This window comes from Tiliqua scincoides, chromosome 4 (assembly GCF_035046505.1).
Source record: "Tiliqua scincoides isolate rTilSci1 chromosome 4, rTilSci1.hap2, whole genome shotgun sequence".
Lineage (NCBI taxonomy): Eukaryota > Metazoa > Chordata > Lepidosauria > Squamata > Scincidae > Tiliqua > Tiliqua scincoides.
In genome coordinates, this window is record NC_089824.1 from 102,417,395 (window position 1) to 102,436,714 (window position 19,320).

At 43.0% G+C, this 19,320-nt stretch overlaps 1 protein-coding gene across 1 annotated transcript in view; it reads right to left on the reverse strand.

The window, feature by feature from the left end:
- Positions 1–578: 578 nt before the first annotated feature.
- SLC24A3 (solute carrier family 24 member 3) overlaps positions 579–19,320 on the reverse strand; it is a 40,203-nt gene continuing 21,461 nt past the window's right edge. Inside the window, exons 7-14 of the mRNA XM_066625265.1 lie at positions 17,225–17,358; positions 15,351–15,511; positions 12,441–12,711; positions 10,258–10,424; positions 8,622–8,736; positions 6,681–6,793; positions 1,092–1,157; positions 579–728 (exon numbers count right to left, since the gene is read on the reverse strand). Coding sequence (XP_066481362.1) covers positions 579–728; positions 1,092–1,157; positions 6,681–6,793; positions 8,622–8,736; positions 10,258–10,424; positions 12,441–12,711; positions 15,351–15,511; positions 17,225–17,358 — 1,177 coding nt within the window. The remainder of the gene's footprint in view (positions 729–1,091; positions 1,158–6,680; positions 6,794–8,621; positions 8,737–10,257; positions 10,425–12,440; positions 12,712–15,350; positions 15,512–17,224; positions 17,359–19,320) is intronic.

Here is a 19,320-nt window from a genome sequence, read left to right on the forward strand (position 1 = left end):
TTTTCTTTTCATAAGTACAAGATCCACTCCTATAACAAGTACCTTGAACGCAGCTTCCACAGCGCCATTTGTGACTTTTGGATCATCCAATGAAATGGAGCACTCAGAAGGAAGCTGCAGGAAAGCTTGTTTAGGACAAAAAATGATAAAATAGAATACTTCCATTTTCCTCCAAAAGCACCCAACACAATGTACCCTCTTCTTTGTTTCCTAGCAATAGTCTCAATTCATAAATTAGATTAGTCTTCTGTCAAATAAGTTAAAAAAGAAGAAGAAACTGTAGGAGTTCAGTTTCTCTGGCTCAGTGCCAGGTAGAAGCTAGCTCACTTAGACAGCAAGTCACTGTTCAGAATATCTGAGTTTGTAAATCTTCACATCAATGTAGGAGGTTTCCAGGTGTGTATCTGTATGTGTGAAGGGGTGGTTTAGAGAGCGACTAAACCAATATCTTGATGAACAGTGAGGAGGGTGTACTGCATGGCCTTCATGGGGCACCAACCACAGTTTGGGGATGCCGACCATGTTTCATATTGCACAGGTAATGAAGGAGGTTGTCTCTCCACAGTCTGCCCGCATGATCAGTGATCTCTGCACATCGGTAAATTCACAAAAGTGAAGACATTGAATTCTGTCATGATGGAGAAGCACAAGAAGATGCCATAGAGGGAAAGGCACACAAGCCCCAGCTTCTTATCCAGCTTCCATTTGTTCATGTGAACACCAAACACCTGCAAAAAACAAGAAGAAACACTTGCTACAAGCACATTAAAAAAAAAATTGCACAGGAACACAGAGCTAGTGCTGACCCAAGCTGGTCTAAGGGGCCAAAGTGAAGCCTTCTCTTGACCAACCCCCTCACGTATCTGTTTCATCACTTGCTTTTCTTACAGCCACAAGTTGGCCCAAGCAAACTTTCTGAGCAACAGAAGTTTCAACAAATGCAACCCCCCCAGTACATTTATTATAATGCAAGTTTTCATTGTGCTACTGCCTCAACTTTTATATGAGCCAAAGCATTTGGCTTTGGCATTTGATTTCACCATTTGTCATAATCTTAAAAGTTAAGAAGAACAAGAGGATGATATACTTACAGTGACAAAGACAGATGCTAGCAACAAGCCCACAGAATAGATAAGTCCCCGGCTATTCAATTGAATCTGAAAAGTTAAGGCAAATGGTTTAAGAATTGTGTCACACACTTTGTATGTAATGAGCTGTATCTGAAACCTCAACATAGTAGAAAGCTATAGTTTAAATATATAAATGAGACAAGGTCACGACCTAACAGTCTTTTAGATCAAAGCAGAATTGCTGCCCCATTATCCACAGTCTGGTGTTCGTGTGTTCTTCTGTATTCTATCTGTAGTGCTATATTAAACCCACATTAAACCTGCATAAAGCAAAAAAGAAACAGGAAATGATATATTTCTCTGTAATGAGCTGTTCCAAATACCAGAGCGGAACACAAAAAGCAAACCTGTTTTTCTACTCCGCATGTTGGAAACTGACAATACAATAGTCTGATGGCAAAGGTCATAGAATAAAATAAACAGTGGCCATTTATCTGAGCCTAGAAGTTCATTCTGCCTATGTGGTTATGTTAAGCTAACAACTCACTTGCTGAATTAGACCGAGATCCATCTTCCCAGGCACTGTTTCCAGCATTGGCCAGTCAGATGCCCTTCAGATCATGAGGGTGATGGCTTCCCTTGTCTGTACCCTTAATCTGGTATTCAGAGGTATACTGCTTCTTAGCTTGGAAGCTCAATTTAATTATTAACAGCTATCACAAGTTCTATCCTTGAAGAATCTATCAAACGATTTTCTTATGCCTCTCAAGGAGCTGAACACAGGTTACAAAAATTAAACAGAGACAGCAGGAAATACTTTCCATGTAATGACTTACATACCAGTGTACGTGTAATGACTTGCATGTCCAATGCATTATGGTGCTAGCCCATCCTGTCATTCTGGTTCCTAGCACAGAGAGCTTCCAGGCTTCTGTAAACATTTTTGGGGACTCTGGGAACCACAACTGGGAACTATCCAGGTTAGGTGCCAGAACAATATAATGGCTGGTGCTACATGTTATGGCCACAGAGAAAGCAACTGAACACACCGGGGCCTTTTCTACTGGATCTGCCTCTCCCCCCTCCATAAAGTAGATGGCAGGCTAAACTTAACAGGCTTCCTGAAAACCAAGAACAATTTGGGGGAAGCGTAGCTGATCATACTGGGGTGGGAAAAGCTTCTAAAATGCCCTATTCTGCACAACCACAAAAGGTACAGGAGTCCTCTCCCCCTGCATAGAAGTAACAGATTTTTTTTTTCTTGGTTTGACTCAATTCAAGCTAAGATTTTTTTAAAAAGCAGTAATAGGGGTAAGGAGGGCTTTCATAATGTGCACTTATAAAGAAAGGTGGCTGAAATGGTCCATTTAGCCTTGAAAATGGTTTTTCCCCCTCAAAGAGTTGAAAGTGGGTTAAAAAAAAAAAAAGGAGTGTTGCTCATGGCGGATAAACTCATTCCACTTCTTGTCTGGTAAACAGGTTTGGCAAGTTTTTCTCTTGTATTATTTTAAAAACCAGTCAACCCCATTTGGCTACAAGCAACAGTATGGCAAAAGAAATATCTGTGGTGCACCATGAGAAGGGAAGCCGGCTCCCAAACTCCTTTCAACCCTGTAAGCAATTATTGTCTGTCTCCAGCCTTAATCAGTCCTACACTGAATTGTTCTGTTAGCCAGATTCCTGCCAGAGTTTTATATTTAGCAAGTCAATTTAAATGAAACGCAATTGTTCGTTAGAGATATTTTTTATATGAACATCATCTAATATTGGTTGGCTCGCTTTTGTTGTCTTTAGAGTACAAGAATATTTTTCATGGCAAGCTGCCATTTGTTCTGGGGGCTCACAGCAGAACTAGTAGAGCACTGTTCTTCTTCCAAAGGTGATGGGATAATTTCCAGATCTTGGTTGCTCAGCTGGGCTGACAGATGTACAGAGAGAGGAGAGAAAAAGCATTTGGCCGTCACCATGAAATAACTCCGAGGAGAAAAGTTCATGCACCATTAACAATGTGTCTCTTGTTTGCTCAACAGCTGGGGTTTTTTCCCCCCCCACTAAGTAAAGTTGTCCTCCATCTAATAAGCAATTCAAATCAGAATTTTCTGCATTGAAGTAATGTTCTGGGTTGCCAGTTCAGTAAATAATATTCTACGTTGTATGAGCTACAGATTTCCACTCATTTTGCAGCTGGGTTGAAAAAACAGCAAACTTGTGGAAGAGTTAGAATATGCAGATGCAAAACAGATAAAACATTTGACCTCTTCTGCCACACATGCAAATACTGGAGAAATAACCAGACAATAAAATGCTCTGTGTGCACATGTGTGTGTCCAACATTCCCAGTCCACCTAGTACAGCCACCAATCTTGGGCTAACTCTGATCCTTTGAACTGTTCCCTGGATGTCAAATCTGAGAGTCTCCTAAGTAAACAAAAAAGGCTAATTTCCTCAAGGAAAATTCTGGGCAAAAATTCCTAGAGACAGTTGGCAACAATGCTTTATAGTTCTGGAATGCACTTTCTCAGGAAGCTTGATTGCCGGCAATAGACATCACAGCTGTATTTCCTGGAAAAGGGACCAGATTTCACTGGGCATAAGTTTTGGCTAGCAAAACAAATACTATTCCCCTCCAATGTAACTGATAAAGAGACAATTGCCTTGGGTTCAGCCATCCATAAGCTGTGCTTGACATGCCTCAGTTGTTCCAGGTTGCAGGCTGGTGCAAAATAAAATGAGGCAGTTCAAATTACAGTTGAAAAATCAGTGAGAAACTAGGAATCTTCACAGAAAGACCAGTTCATGGAAAACAGGGATAAAATAGTAAAGTTAGTAGCTCCCCCTGTTGGTCACATTGTCCAGGTTGCAGGTTGGTCACCACCACTTACATTCTCCTTCTGTAGCTTCTGACAGACAAGAGGGATATGGTCAGGCTGCACACAGCAGCACAAGCTGACTTGTAAGTAAATAGCATATGCTATCAGCTGCTACCAGTCTTATTTCTGAGTTTGCTTCTCAGAGAGAAAAATTACAAGAATGGGAAATCTTGGGTAGATCACTGAAGTTCTTTTAAGTTGCCTACTCCATAAGACCACCAACCTTTTCAGATGCCAGAGATCATCAGAATGGAGGGTCCTGGCTCATTCATCTACTGTGCACTCTTCACATTGCCCAGAAATGCACATATTCCCCTCCCCCCATACACTATGATATGAGTCAGTGATGTTTGGTGAGATCCAAAACTGGCAGCCATGGACGTATGGTGTGACGTAATGATGTCACACTGCAAGGCATTCAGGAGGTTACCCCAGTGCCTGCTCAGTCACAGGGAAGGCAGAGCTGTCACAGCTCAAATCTCTTGGAGAGACATGGAGAGACTAGAGCTGGCAACAGCGATGGCCCACAGGATCCACAGTTTGGAAACCGCTGCATTAAATCCTACACGGAGGCGGACAGTTGGAAACAGTAGTTTTGTAGCCTACCCATTCATAGCAAACCTTGGTTTACAGAGAGAATTTTAGACTGTGAATAGCTGTTGCCTTGTAGACTTGGCTCCCTCACCTTTCTTCTTGTTGAGTATATTTACTTTCTGGATAGTCCTGTGACTCTTTTAACCCCACTTGTGCCATCCTCAGTGGATGCTATTTGGCACAGAAAGGAAGCTACCTCTGATGACAATGGGAACTCCTCTCCTGGAGTAAAGAGCAACCATAGAATACCCTGCCCTGAGCCAGATTAAGATCTGGCAAAAGGTAACCCCCCTCCCCCCACAGTTCCAGTTCAGATCAGTGCCCCATGTGGCTGCTGATTAATTTTAATAAAGGAACACACAGGTGCCAGTCATATGTGTGAATTATCTGCCCTCAGTAACCTGCAGTTGATGAGGAGCTTTGTATTCAAAGAATTCTTGAATGCTCATGGAACAATAGTGTCTGTCCTGATACACGGTTTGAGAATTACTGTGGCAGAAGTGGTTGGGGGGGGGTGTCCTATCATACAGAGACTCCCAGGCACAGAAATGGCATCCATACCAAGTGAAAAGAGCAAAGGAGGCATGGTAGAATCAAGCAACAAACCGTAGAAAAAGCAGCAGCTCTCTATGGAAGTGAAACAGGTCATGGTGTTTTTCCAGAAGTCAAATGGGAGAGGAGGGGGGCAGAACACCCTCCCACTCAGGAGCAGAAGCTATAGCCTGCTCAGGAGCAAAGACCTACTTGCAAGCATAAAGGTTGGGGATAGAACTGGGAATGGATGCAGCCAGGATTTGGGGGGGTGGGGGTGGAGCAGCAGCAGCAGCATAGATGACAGACAACTGAGGTTTTGGGCAACCAGTATGAGCAGTCGGAAAGAAGACTCTAAATGTCCCTTGGGAGTTGTGGTGGTATGAGACCAGCACTCCTACACAGCATATACTGAGTTATTGTTAACAACGCTATCCAGTAATTTTTTTACATTCTGTGGTCAGGTAGTTCCACACAATTGCCAGCAAGCATTCAAAGGTCACTCACAGGTTTCAAATGGCAAGCAGAGCACATGTTGTGGTTTTAGTAATAGACAAGTATGTTTCTTGGCATTATACATTTAGAGGCTTCACTATCAAATACACTCTCTTTGCTGAACATACCAAAAACTCTCCATTATATTAACCTGGCAACAATTCATTCCAGACAACTAATTAACATTGAGACGGTTTCTGAGTCATAAATTTCATTCAATGTCTAATGATATCTAATTAATCCTAAATGAGATAGTACTGATTGGTGCTTTCTAGACTTTTCTGGAAAGTTTTAAAGAAAGGAGATTTTGTATATGCAGAAAGTATACGCAGAAACTCATATTCATTCAATTTCTGGTGTTTCCTAGGGTGGGGAAAGATCAAAATCCTGTTTGAGAGCTGTTCACCTGAGCTAGAAGGACCCAATGGTCTGACTTTGGATAAGGCAGCTTCCTACAAAGGGAGCTATAATAATTCTTATTTATTTACAGCACAGAGTGGTAGGTTGCAGTACTGCGGCCAAGAACTCTGCCCATGACCTGAGCTCTATCCCAGCAGAAGATGGATCTCAGGTAGCTGGCTTGAGGTTGACTCAGCCTTCCATCCTTCTGAGGTTGGTAAAATGAGGACCCAGTTTGCTGGGGGAACATGACTGGGGAAAGTAATGGCAAACCACCGCACATGAAAATCGCCGTGGAAGTGGCGACACCCCAAGGGTCAGTAATGACTCAGTGCTTTGCACAGGGAAACTTTCTTCTCTTTATAAAACACTCACAGGCAAGCTTCCCTGTAAGCTGTGTGGCCACGTGGCTGCACAGCTTGAAAAGAAGGCCAGGTAGCTTCCCTCTTGGCATTCCAGGGCTTGACAACAATGTGATCACCAAGTGCTCTAGAGCCATCCCCAAGCAGCCACAGTAGTGCTTGACAGTTAGAGGAAACATTGCTCACAGATAGATCTAAAGAATGTTCACAGAAAACAAACTGCAATGTCCTGGGAATCTGTCCATGTATATCACTCAAAAGCAATTAATGAATTTGTATCTGACAGTAAACACAAAGAGGGACTAAAAGGAAACCTGTATATCTTAGAAAGGAGAAGTTCAGCTAACGTTAGAACTTACATAGGAGCCATATTTTACTGCTAGAGTCTGTAGAGACCACGGAAGGCCAAGGCCAATTAGAATGTCAAAGACATTGCTTCCAATGGAGTTTGACACAGCCATGTCGCCCATGCCTGCAGAAACAAGGAATCATGATAAATCAGAATTAGTGGAATCCATGGTTATAAGCAAGACTCGGTTATAAGTAAGACTGTTCTTGCCTGAATTGCAACTGCCATTGTCTTGGTAACATTTTGATTCCTCCCTTTTATGCTGCTAGCACATCCCCTCCACTTCATCACTAATTCAGAACAAAATCTGAGCAAATTCAGAACATTAATTCAGGTTGAGCAGTTACGCACATAATATTCTTGATGGTCACAATCAAGCCTCTCCATGCACACAAGTACAGGCGTCTCCGGTATCCATGGTTTCTCCCCCTCCATTGCAGATACCGCTGTGGTGTTCTGCTGTCATAAAATGGCTGCCGGTGGGGGTGCTTCATCAGCAGCAGAATTAGTTAGGATTGCGCTGTAATGTATGAAAATGTACTTGCTTTTGCTCGCCCTGATTAAATGCCAATTAACTTAGGGCGCAATTCTAATCACTTATGTCAGTACTTTCCAACACTGGCATAGCGGTGTCAATGGGACGTGTGCTGCATCCTGCAGTTGGGTGTCACTCACGGAGGCCTCCTCAAAGTAAAGCAATGTTTGTTCCCTTACCTCAGAGCTGCATTGCCCTTAAGTCAGTGCTAGGAAGCACTGATGTAAGGGGTTAGGATTGCGCCCTTTATTGAGTGACTCTGGATTCTAGTTTTCTGAGAGACAGACAAAAAACTCTCCTTTTCCAGTTTTCCACACTAAGCATAATTTTATAAAACTCTATCTTGTTCCCCTTTAATCTCCCCGTTCTGCCCTTTCGCCAAAAAAGGAGCTCCAACCCCTCAATCCCTTTGTTGGCTCTTTCCTACACCTTTTCAAGCTTCTTGATATCCTTTTTGGGATGGGACAATACCGTTTTATTTTCAGCCCCTTTGCTAATAATTCTTAGATTTGCTTCTTTTAATGCCACTATACACCAGTGGCAGACCTCCCCAGCCCCGCACCTGAGGCAAAGGTTCGTGATGGTGCCCCCGGAGGGTTGTCGCTGCCCCCCTGTGTGAAAATCTGCCCCCCCACCTGAGGCTCACAGAGCTGGATCGGGGAAGTCGCTCTGTGGTTCCCTGATGCTATAAACTATGCTCCCAGAAAACCAGAAGTACAGTTTCTGACCCCATCAAGAGCCTCAGAGAAACCTCCATGGGGTCCTTGGGGCATTTGCCCATCGGACCTAATGGTAGGTCCTCAACTGCTGCGCACTGAGTTTATTTTTTCATTAAGCTATTCATAATGACCCCAAGATCTTTTCTAGTTTATTTGCTGCCAATTTTTGCCTTATAAGTCACTACGTAAATTCAGGATGGTTTGCCTTAGTGTGTGCATCATCTGCACATACTGAACTTAATTAATATTGAACCTTTGGCTGCTCATCTACTCAATTTGGGGAGACCCTTTTGGAACACTTTTTAGTCTGCTTACCAAGTGTATATGTGCACATTTATATAGGTATAGACAATATAAATGGGCAATTGTGCTAACTAAGCAGGTTTCATCTTGCAGGGTCAAAGAGATCTCAAGTTCCATAAATACAGGATCTCTCTAAACATTCATAAGTGCCTACCCCCATGAGAAGGAAAAGCAGGAAAGAGACAGAGAAGGAGGGATTGTATGCTTTATTTCCAGTTTTAGCCTGGGTAAAATCCTGGCTGCTCAGTAGCATCTGAACAGACTCATAGTTGGGAATGTCTGTTTTGTGACACAGCATTTGCTGCTCTTTTATCTTGAAACAAATTTAATGGTTTCCCTTGAAAAGCCTTCATCAGCTCTTGGATATTCACGTTTAAACCGACAAAAAACCTACCTTGTCTTGCTACAATAAGGCTTGCCATGCAGTCTGGTACACTGGTTCCAGCTGCCAGAAATGTGATTCCCATGATCACATCTGGAATACCCAAAGTGTAGCCAATGATTGTGACCTAGAAAAATGAAATGAGCTGTCAGGATGCTTAAGCTCATTAAGGTATACACACCTGTACCTACCTACAGCAGATAGTGAAAGGTTTCCTGCTTTGGGGTGAGCTCTGCCCCTCCTTTGCTTCTTGTACATATGTACTTAATGCCAAAATAGTACTTATATTTCCAGTTTCTTCCCCCCCCCCCCCAATGCTTCAGGCAGGCTCACAGCACAACAAAAAGGGACTGGCATTTTCATCCCACTAAATATATATTAAGCACTTAAAAAAAAAGTCAATCCTGTTTTTTAAAAACATGGAAGACTGCTTGTTTAGGGGAAGTGACATTTGGCCCAGTTCTTTCCCCCACTATCCTATGTGATGAAGTTGTAACTGCTTGAGTGCACACTTAATCCAATGGTGAGAGAGTGATCAGACGGACATGGAGAGATATGTAAAAGTATTTTGTTTAAAACTTACCTCCCTGGTAGGCCACCTGGTCACTAATGGTCATCCTCAGATCTACACCAGCCATTTAGCTAGTGTAAGTCTGAGGAGCCTCACAGCCCAATCCTATCCAACTTTCCAACACCGGTGCAACCGCAATGCAGTCCCGGGGTAAGGGAACAAATGTTCCCAAACCTTACGGAGGCCTCTGTGACTACACCCCCAACACAGGAAGCAGTGCAAACCCCTTAGGCACAGCAGCACCGGCACTGGAAAATTGGATAGGACTGGGCTGTCAAGGGGCAAGTCCAGGCCAGGAAAAGGGGATAGGATCCTGGCATGTCCTGCTGCAATGCATGCCTTCCCACACTTGCTTCCATTAGTCCTGGGCTGTTGGTCACAGAAATACTCACCTCCCCCAACAATTAGCCACTTCTGGTGGAACGAGTTATTTTAAGTATGAAAATAGCATAGGGGAAAAGTATTAGCCTTCTCCCCATGTGCCACAATTCCAGGCCCAATTGTGCCCCCAGCCGACTATTACTTTTTAAATGAAAACGAACCATGTAGGGCTCAGAGTACCCAAAGGGCTTCTGCTGCTATTCCTGCTCCTCTCTGCTGCAATCCCTGGCCTCTCCCAAGCCTGAACCGTCACCTGGGCTGCTCGCCTCTAATCCGTTTTTGCTGCCTCTCTGCCTTCCCCCACCCCAGAACACCTCTGGCAGTCATCCCACCAGCACAGAGCACCAGTGCCAACTGACACTGGCCTCCCCTCTCCTGGGAGCCACAATGTGACCGCCTCCACCAGGGCAACATCTGGGAGACCAGTGTGGCCAGGAAATAGGACTGGGCCCTTAGTCAAATTCACATAGGACAGGTCTATCAGCAGCTGTTAGTCTTGCTCATTAAATTGTACCTAACAAAATGTTTGCTGGAGGGCAACTAAGGAAGGGTTGTTGCCTTCCTGCCCTGTTTGTGTTGTGGGCTTCCTGGAAGCATTTGGCTGGCCACTCTTGGAACCAAGAAGCCAGACTAGATACCTTGGTCTGATCCAGCAGGGCTCAAAGCCCTCTAGCATTCCTCAGGACCAATACATACCATCCATACCATTATGTAGGAAAAGCCTGCAATCCATAGGGTGGAGGATGCAAAGGTGACCAAGAACCACTTCTCCCAGTGGGGCTTATTACAATTGGGTACTGTGAAGTACAAGAGGAAACACAGGGGCCAGGAGAACAGCCACTTGGCCACTTCCACTTTGCCAGCTGTCAAAAAGGAACAGACACAAATATTAATTAATTTATTGCATAGATTTATGTCCCTCCTTTCCTCACTCCATGACTGCAAGGTGGCTTAAAAAAACAAGTTTACCAAAAATACTAAGCTACAAAAAACAATACAGAATGATAAAATATCTAGATTTTCTAGAAGTCAATAAAACATTGATAAAAATAACAGACCAGTCGTAACCCTCCTTTCTGCCAGCAGAGTGTGTATGCTGCTGGTGGAAATGATGTTCCGCTAACTGGAACAACAAGGCCACCAGTACATTGGCTGGCAGTGAGTTGGTGGTGGGAGTGGGCAGTGGGAGGAATGGGGTGTTTCTGGGTGGGGAGGGGGAACAAACTAGGGCATGAGGACAAGGTGGGAGGAGGTGGATCCAATGGCAATGGTGCATACTGGATCTTATCCCCTCTTTCACAAATCTCCCTGCCCCTTCTCCTTCCATGGACATATGTCACCAAAATAGGTGGCCTATGTCTAAGGAGACCTATAGCCAGACAGAGGGATTACTTGGTGGTAAGTAAAAATGTGTTTTACTTTCCTCCAGTTTGCTTTCAGGTGTCCCCCTACCCCACCATAGGGTGCAGTGCACACCATTATGGCACGGCTGCGTTGGCACTGGTGACGGGGCATAGGATTGGGCTGCAAACTCATATAAGGCTGAGAGAAACAACATTGAAAAGCTCAAAAAGAACAAGTTAAGTCTTCAGTCTCACTTGAAAAATGGAGAAAGAGGAACCTCTCTGGGAAGGGAATGATAGAACAGAACAGCAGCACAGCCACTGAGAAGGTTTAGTTCCTGGTGCCCACTAGCTAAAAACAGAGCCTGCCCTCTTTATTCAGTCCTATTTGTTGAAGATCACAATTATAAACATTATAAATTATAAAATAAATCTAGAATCAGGTTTTGTATAGTTTCTTTCCAATTCCTATCTTAATACCCCACCCCCAAATATTATCTGTTTGGATTTCAGCTGAATTAAATATGCACACTTTATTTTAATGTTTTTCCTGGTTGATAAGCAGGCAATCTCTAGTGCTTGGCTCCATATTACACTCAATATATGAAAAGTATGCATGTGAAAGCCAGGATCTGACTGTTTAGAGGGCTGATGGCTTTTCAGGTCAGGCACAGAAAATTGAAAGAGATTGTAAAGCTACTATGGCTGCCTTTCTCCCTTACCTTATTTCTTTGCAAAGAATTGTCCCTGCTTTTTCTCTTCCCAAGTGCTATAGAAAACTAACCACTAAGGAAAACATAAATTAAGGACCCATAAATAACATAGAAAGGTGACCAGCAGCTCTAGGATCCCCCTAATTTTCTTTGCTGATTTTGGGGGCTCCTTCAGAATCTCCAGCAGTTAGAATTAGGTCCACACATTGCTTCTTTTAACGCAATGCGTGTAAACGTGGAGCTAGAATCTTAATTTTGAAGAGGAGGTGGTAGCGTGAATTGGAACAACAGCAGAGGTCATGGTGCTGTCTGTAAGTCCCACAGTGCTGCTCTTTTAATGGGAAATCTCCACATTGGCCATCAAGGGTATTGTTATAATATAATCACCACATGTAGCCGGTTGGCTACATGACATATCATAAAGCCAAATCAGAGTGAAGGCAATGCTTTCTGTCTTCACTTTGGTGTTGTGGAAGTAAGGAAGAAATTGTCTTCAAGCAGTGATGGGATGTTCCAGTTCTGTACATCAGTACTGTTTCTTATAAGTTGGGGAATCTGGCCTTTGTTCACAGGCCCTTTTCCTAAGAATTGCAAAGCAGATCACTTCTGCAACCTAACAATAGGACTGCTAAGCCATTTGGGCATATAGTCAATAATGAATGTGTGAAGAGAGGCCCACATTTGCTGCCACTGCTTTATGCTTGTGTCTCCTCATCCCAAATTCTCTGCAGAGTATCTAAAGGAAGCAATAATTTCTTTCAACACTTACCAATAAACTGAAGCAGGTTGAAAGTGTTAACTGTGAAACCTGAAAATATCTTACTTGGTAGATCAAAGGGTGTGTAAGGGCCTTCATTCTCCTCCTCTTCCTCCTCCTCTTCTTCATCATTTTCATTGTTTTCATTGTCATCATTCTCATTCTCTGTTTCATTCCCAGTCTCTGCAGTGTTGTCATCTCTTCTGGTTCCATTTGCACCTTTCTCAGCAGAATTGCTGGGTCCTGAACCATTCTCCACAGTATGCTTGATAGGGACCTTGATAGCCACCTCTGATTCTCCATTAGTGTATACTCTGCTATTTATTAGTCTTTGTCTCTGCAGGAAAAAGATATTGGCAATGCAAGTCAGGTGGATCAGTTGGAAGGAGGCATTGGGGTTTGTGCCTTCTCTCTTTGCCCTGATCTGCCCTTGGCAAGGACCCAAACTGGAAGACTCTGCTCCCACCAGAAGGACAACGCTAGACAGAGAGAGACTATCCTCAGGAGCTTCTAGTTATATGTCGAATCCCTGCCAAAATCTATCTGATAGTGTTGAACCAAGGAAGAGGAGAAGAACTGGGGCAAGGTTCTCACCACATTCAACCAACCACAGGCAGGTAAAAAGTTATAATACAAAAAGGTTTATTAAAAATTCAAGGGTGGATAATGCACGGAGCAAAAAAAAAACACACCGACTTGGAAAATGGCTTGGGCGCTGCTGGTATCCAAGTATTGATCTTAAATAAAACACAAGCAAGAGATTACAGGCAAACGTTAAGAGTCCCTCCTACTGTCATTGTCCCTCCGCTGATGCAGTGGTGCCAAAATGGCTACCGTTGCATCCTGTGTGTGTGTTTGGGGGGGATGTTTCATTACCCAGATGTCTCCTCTGGGTAATAGAACAATTGTTTCCTTACCTGGGGGTAAGCTTTGTGGCACTGGAAGGGTGTGTCTACTCAGACCTGCCCTAGCCCAGGTCTGCAAAAAAAGGTCCTGGAAGGGGGTTAGGATTGGTGATCACTGTTGCCACCAAACTGCCCCCTTCCTGGATCTAATCCATCCATCCCCTGTCCACATTGCCACCCCATTTGACACCCCTGACATAATCTTTCTGAAACAATGTTGATTACAACATGTGTCAGGGAACCTTATGCTGAAGCTTTTCTTAAGACATAAAGAAGGGAGCAAAAGCGAGCTCAATCATCACAGCATGAATACTCTTTCAAGCACAATGAAACAAAAAAACAAAACCTGTACAAAAAAATATCCCAAGTAGCTGAAAATGAATATTTTAGTTAAGGCAGTTAATGAATAGTTAATGAATATTTAGTTAATGAATATTTAGTTAATGAATATTTTAGTTAAAAAAATATCCCAAATAGCTGAAAATGAATATTTTAGTTAAGGCAGGCAACACAGCAGTGTCATCTCATGTAATTTCAGAACACTTACAAATGGTGCTGATTTCCAAAACCCTGCATATTCCATTCCATGAAAATTTAAATATTCATTTACAAAAGTTGAATGACAATAGACTTTGAAGATGCAGAAAATGTTACTTCTGGCTTTTAACTCACTAATCATGAACAAATAAACTAAATATAAATAAACTTGCATATTACTGAAACTTCAGTATAATGCCTTTCTGAAACATCGAACAAAATGTAGGAGAACTCAAAATCTGGTTAGATAGGAAAGCCATTCTGAATATTTTTCATTCTGAGTTACATTAATCCCTCAGAACCAAAATAGCTTCAAGAAAGAAACAAGGGTGCCCTTGGTTCTCAACCCCAGTGATCAATCAAATGAAGTTTCAATTGATTCACCTACTTGTTAAACCAATTAAAGGCTGCAAAATATCATCTCTATATACTTTATTTTTAAAATCACATATCTCAACAGTCTAACAATGTGTTAATATGTGACTTTTCAAGATTCTCTAAGGTGGGGTGTGTTTCTGCTCTGCCCTGTGCCAAATATAACCTGATAATTGTTATCAGTGGAATAGAGGGTGGAGAAACATATGAGGTGATATTTTGGCAAATCACAATCTCTATTTCCCATCTAAATAAAATATGGAAACAAAAGTGACCAGGTTCATAGCATTGTCTAGAAAACAAAATAGTATTAACAATCATTTTGGACTGTGAGAACCAGTCCCTGCCAAGAGTAAGCTGTGTCCCAGTGACTCGGATCTGGATTTCTTCAGTTTTTCTGCAGCTTTTAGGCAGAGTCTCATAACCACTGAGCAGCGAAGAGGTAAGCGGGGGCGTGGTGGGAGGCGGGGAGGAAGCGTACTGGGGAGGAGGGCGGAGGGCGGGGAGGAGCCATTATGGGGAGGCAGGAGGTTGGGAGAGGGCGGGGAGAGGCATGCCAGGGGGAGGGAGCAGGGAGGGAGGTGGGACCGATGGAGCGATCCTCCACCTGATCCAGAGCCTCCATGTTGGGCTCACTGCCTTACTTGTAGGCTCTTGATTCACCGCTGACCTTTTGGTTGGCAGTGAATCAAGTGGCCTCATTGCGGGGCTACTCTCTTCACCCGGGGGAAGGGGACAAAAGTCCCCTTCTCCCGCCGGTGGCTGCTCAAAGTGTGCAGGATGCGGCGGCAGCCATTTTTGGTGTTACCGCAGTTGTGCACCCCAGGCAGCTCAGGATTGGGCTGTGTGTCTGTCAATCATTGTACTCAGGACATTCCTTGTCCCCTCTGACCATCTGATATGATAGGAGGTGATAGGAGGAAGTACAGCATGAAGCACAGTTAGTGTCAGGAAGCTAGCGTCATCCAGGCAACACACGTGTGTGCACGCACCCACCCACTCACCCACCCACACACACAGAGGGAATGAGATGTTTTGTTGCCACCCCTTCTGAATGGTGACATGAGAGTAGACAAGAACTGCTTCCAGTTTACAGATCATAGCTAGAGCAAACAAAGGGATGGAGTGCATCACTTAAACAAAAAAAAAGGGTACATACCTCATTGATCAACATGCGACTGGCCATGGATAGTCGGGTTCTGGGAGGAAAGTGACTGGTTATCATTATACGGAGCCCAGCCTCTGAAAAGGAAAGCTGATGTGGATATGCAGATAGCAATTCATCCACCATGATCACGGAAGCTTTGCGATGGAAATTTCCTGAGGAGAGTTAACAGAGGGAAAGGGGCTTTAGCGTCATCAGGTGTTTTTCACGTAAGTGGCTGTCATGCATTACAAGTTCGTTACGGCTGGGTGTAGAGAATAGGACTTCCTCCAAACAGCCTGCTTTAATAATTCCTTCCCTACGTTCAGAAACGTCTGCAAATTTCTTAGTTCTGAAAAACCTGGACATTTTAATAGGTGTATTGGTATTGCTCCTTCCATTTACTAGTAAATACAGCAATTTTTCTCATCTTCTGTGGTATGTAGCTTCTATGGTATGTAGTTTTGAAAATGTTGGAAGAACACCGCAAAAACCCTGCACACCTGATATAAACCAGACATCATACAAAGACATAAAAACAGAAGACCTACGCCCAGGGCCAGCTTTAAGCTAACTAGACCAATTGCTCTCTATTGAGCCCTGTGGCTAAGGATTCTGCCCCCCCTCCCCCCGCATTAGGCTAATCTACTCTAGACTTGGTCAAATGCACACAACAACACAATGCAACTGTTCTTGTGTTTGCGACGCCAAAATAATATATATGCCTCTCAGATAAGGCAGAACAGAAGGGTAAAAATGTTTTTAACAAATAAATCAGGCACTGAGCCAAAAAGCATTACAATGTTTCAAACCTTTAATGTAAAACCAAAACCAGGAGGCACTGCACCAAAATATGGGGTGCATAAAAAAGATAAAAGACCCATTTTATTATTATTATTATTATTATAAAAGACCCATTTTTCTTGGTAGGAGACCACTGTAATTTATATAAGAATGTTAAAGAGAGCATCCTCAGAGAGGGAAGTTGAAAAGGTGACTAGCTGCAATACACACATGCAAATACCAAAAAATCTACTGAAAAAGGCAGATCCCACTCACAAAAATTAAGACTGATTAAACTACTTAATGTAGCAAATCAATGTTTGGTTTTTTTTGGCACTTTACCTGACATCATCCTCACAGGCAGCTGGAGTTATTTTCCTGCTATTTTGTTTCTACATAAGCTGACTGATTGGCTGCAATTATAAAATTGTTGAGCAGCTTGAGAATCTCCATGAAGATTCTGAAGAATGAAGATGAAGAATGAAGACGGAGATTCTCATCATCTTTTGGGAAAATGTCAATGTTTGGAGACTGTCCTAATGGAACCTCTGATGGTGGGCACATATGAGAAAGAAACATCCCCCATGAGCTGGATGGCAGCCATGACCTGATGCAAACCTAACTTGGAGCACCCAATCATTTTCAGATTAGTTGAAAGAAGCTTTGCTTCCCAAGGTGTACCCATATATGTCATTAGCTCACTGTCACCTCTTGTCAAACAGGTTTCTGAAACAACAGAAAGCTCTGAAACCTTTATAACTCCATTTGCTCATATCCAACCCCTGTTACACGGACCTCTGTCCTCCCGCCTTTCTTTTTGTTGCCTCCTCCATATTTAATTTTAAACTCTAAGTCAGAAACTTCTTTCTTCTTTAAAAGAAATGTTATGTGTAAAATGCCACACATATTGATAGAACAACAACAATGAAAATCTGTTGTACTTTTTCTGTCTGCTAGGATTGGTTCCTACGTTCAATTGTTTTTTTACAAAGAGGATGCCATTTCTCTTCCCAAGATATTTTGATATATTCCATATTTTGATTTGGTCCATTAGCACATCAGTCAGAATTCTGCAAGTAAGCAGGGTGACTTACTGGAACAGTTACCTTTCTTTAGCAATACTACTGTAGCATCACAATTGCTGTTGTCATCCATCTCTGGGTTATTTGCTAATCCATTCACCATGTTTGTTGCATTCTTTGTCCTCCTTTCGAAGATATGTTGCAGAGTGGAATTATACCTAGAGAGAGAGAGAGAGAGAGAGAGAGAGAGAGAGGGAGGGAGGGAGGGAGGGAGAGATTTCATTTGGATGGCTTTTTCCAACAGATGTCTAACGCTTTCAAGAAAAGAAATCTAATGTTAAAAGTTAAAGAAATCTAATGTTAAAGATGGTATGCAGGACAATTCACTATGTGTGCGATGGCTGCGCCATCACAAGAAAATTTACAGTAGCAAATCACTAGATCCCTATTGGATTGGGGCAATAGAATGGATAGCAAACTTTCTGTGTCTACCGTTAAAAATGTCTCCACCCTGGTTCTCCTTGGAGGCCTTTTCTTATCAAGAAAGTGTTGTATAGGTGGAGCCTGATTATATATCTGCAGATCTGGCTCAACGTGGGTCCCTGGACCCGCATTGAACCAGACTTGGCTCCACCCAAGCCCTCTGAAGGGGACTCTGTAGGGCTTTCTGAAGCTCAGAGAGGCAGCTGGCGGATGAGGCAGCACAGCTCCTTCTCTTGGAGGGGTTAATGGAGTGAAGAGCGCAGATTTGAATATCCAACAAATTCGATATCACTGGGGGGGAGGTTTGATAACAGATCCCCCAGGGATACTTAGACCCCACTTGTATGTGTTTTTTATTTTTATTTTTTGTAAATATATGTACTGATTGTATTTAACCAACAGTTCTAAATTGTAAATTTTTAAAATTTGGTTTAATTAAAAACAGAAACACTGAGGCTAGACAATTTCTAACAAGTTTAGTTCTTTCAAGCTGAGAAAGCTGCAATGCTACACACAGGCTGCTTAAACCTCATTAAAGTTGATGGGAAGTAAGCAGCTTAGCTGTGTGTCAGATTACATTGTGTGTTTTGATAGCAGACAAGCCTTTTAGTGTGTTAGATTTTTAGACAGAAGGATTAAGGCCTGAACTAGCATAGGGCCATTTCACATATGTGAAGTGGTCACATTCTTTCTACCTGCAATCCTTCCCATATTTGGGATGTTAAGGAGAAGCCTCAAAAAATGAGTCCACAGGAAATGTGGCCAAGTTGGGCAATCCGACCACAGCAGCTCTGTCCAGCTCCTTTAGGGGTGCATGTCTACTGCTCAGCCAGCCTAGGAGTTGCTCTGGCACTATTTGATTTCACAGTACTCTTCCTGGTATCATTTCCTGTGAGTTTATGTGCAGTGCTTCCCTCTGTCAGGCAACTCTATACACAGCTGCTATGAGATGAGGGACTTAGATATCAGAGAAAAGAGGTACTTTGGGATTCATCAGTAGGATGAATGAATGACTGTGAGGCATAAAGGTTTCCAGCATGGACTCTTAGCAGTAGGCTTCAGCATCTTACCGCTTGCACTATTGAGGCAACACGTCTGCTGAAGGAGTTGCAGCTTGAATAGTACTACAGCATTGCAAGCCTCGTCATTTACTTGCTATCCAAGTACAGGTACCAAATCAGTGGAAAAATAGCTTTAAAATAGAAACCACTTCCAGGTTTCTTGCTTCTCTATTGATGCCCCAGAATGCATTGGTATAGACACTATACAGCATTCAGCCGCAAGATGGGGTGAATAATGGAATCTAATGGAATGAAATTATAATTATTTAACAGCGTGAAGGTAGGAAATTGGATTTTGGTATTTTTTTTCCTTGTTACAAGGCATTTAAAGGTGGACCTCAGTATCAGTGGTAAATCAAATCAGTGGATACTGAGGTCCCACCTGTACTTAATACCTAAGTATTTGCTGACCAAGGTGCACGTCCTCTGGTTTTTCAGCCTAAGCAAATTGTTTCCAGTGAGAACAGCTTGACAAAGGGAACTCCTGTCCACCATCCTTCCCCACATCCTGCTTCTAGAACCTGATCTTTTGCCCATCTCAGAGTATGCCACCTGCCCTCAGTCCCCACCTTGCCAATAAGTTGCTCCTGTCCACCCTTGGGGCTCTGATCTTACAATCCCTTGGAATCTCTAGTG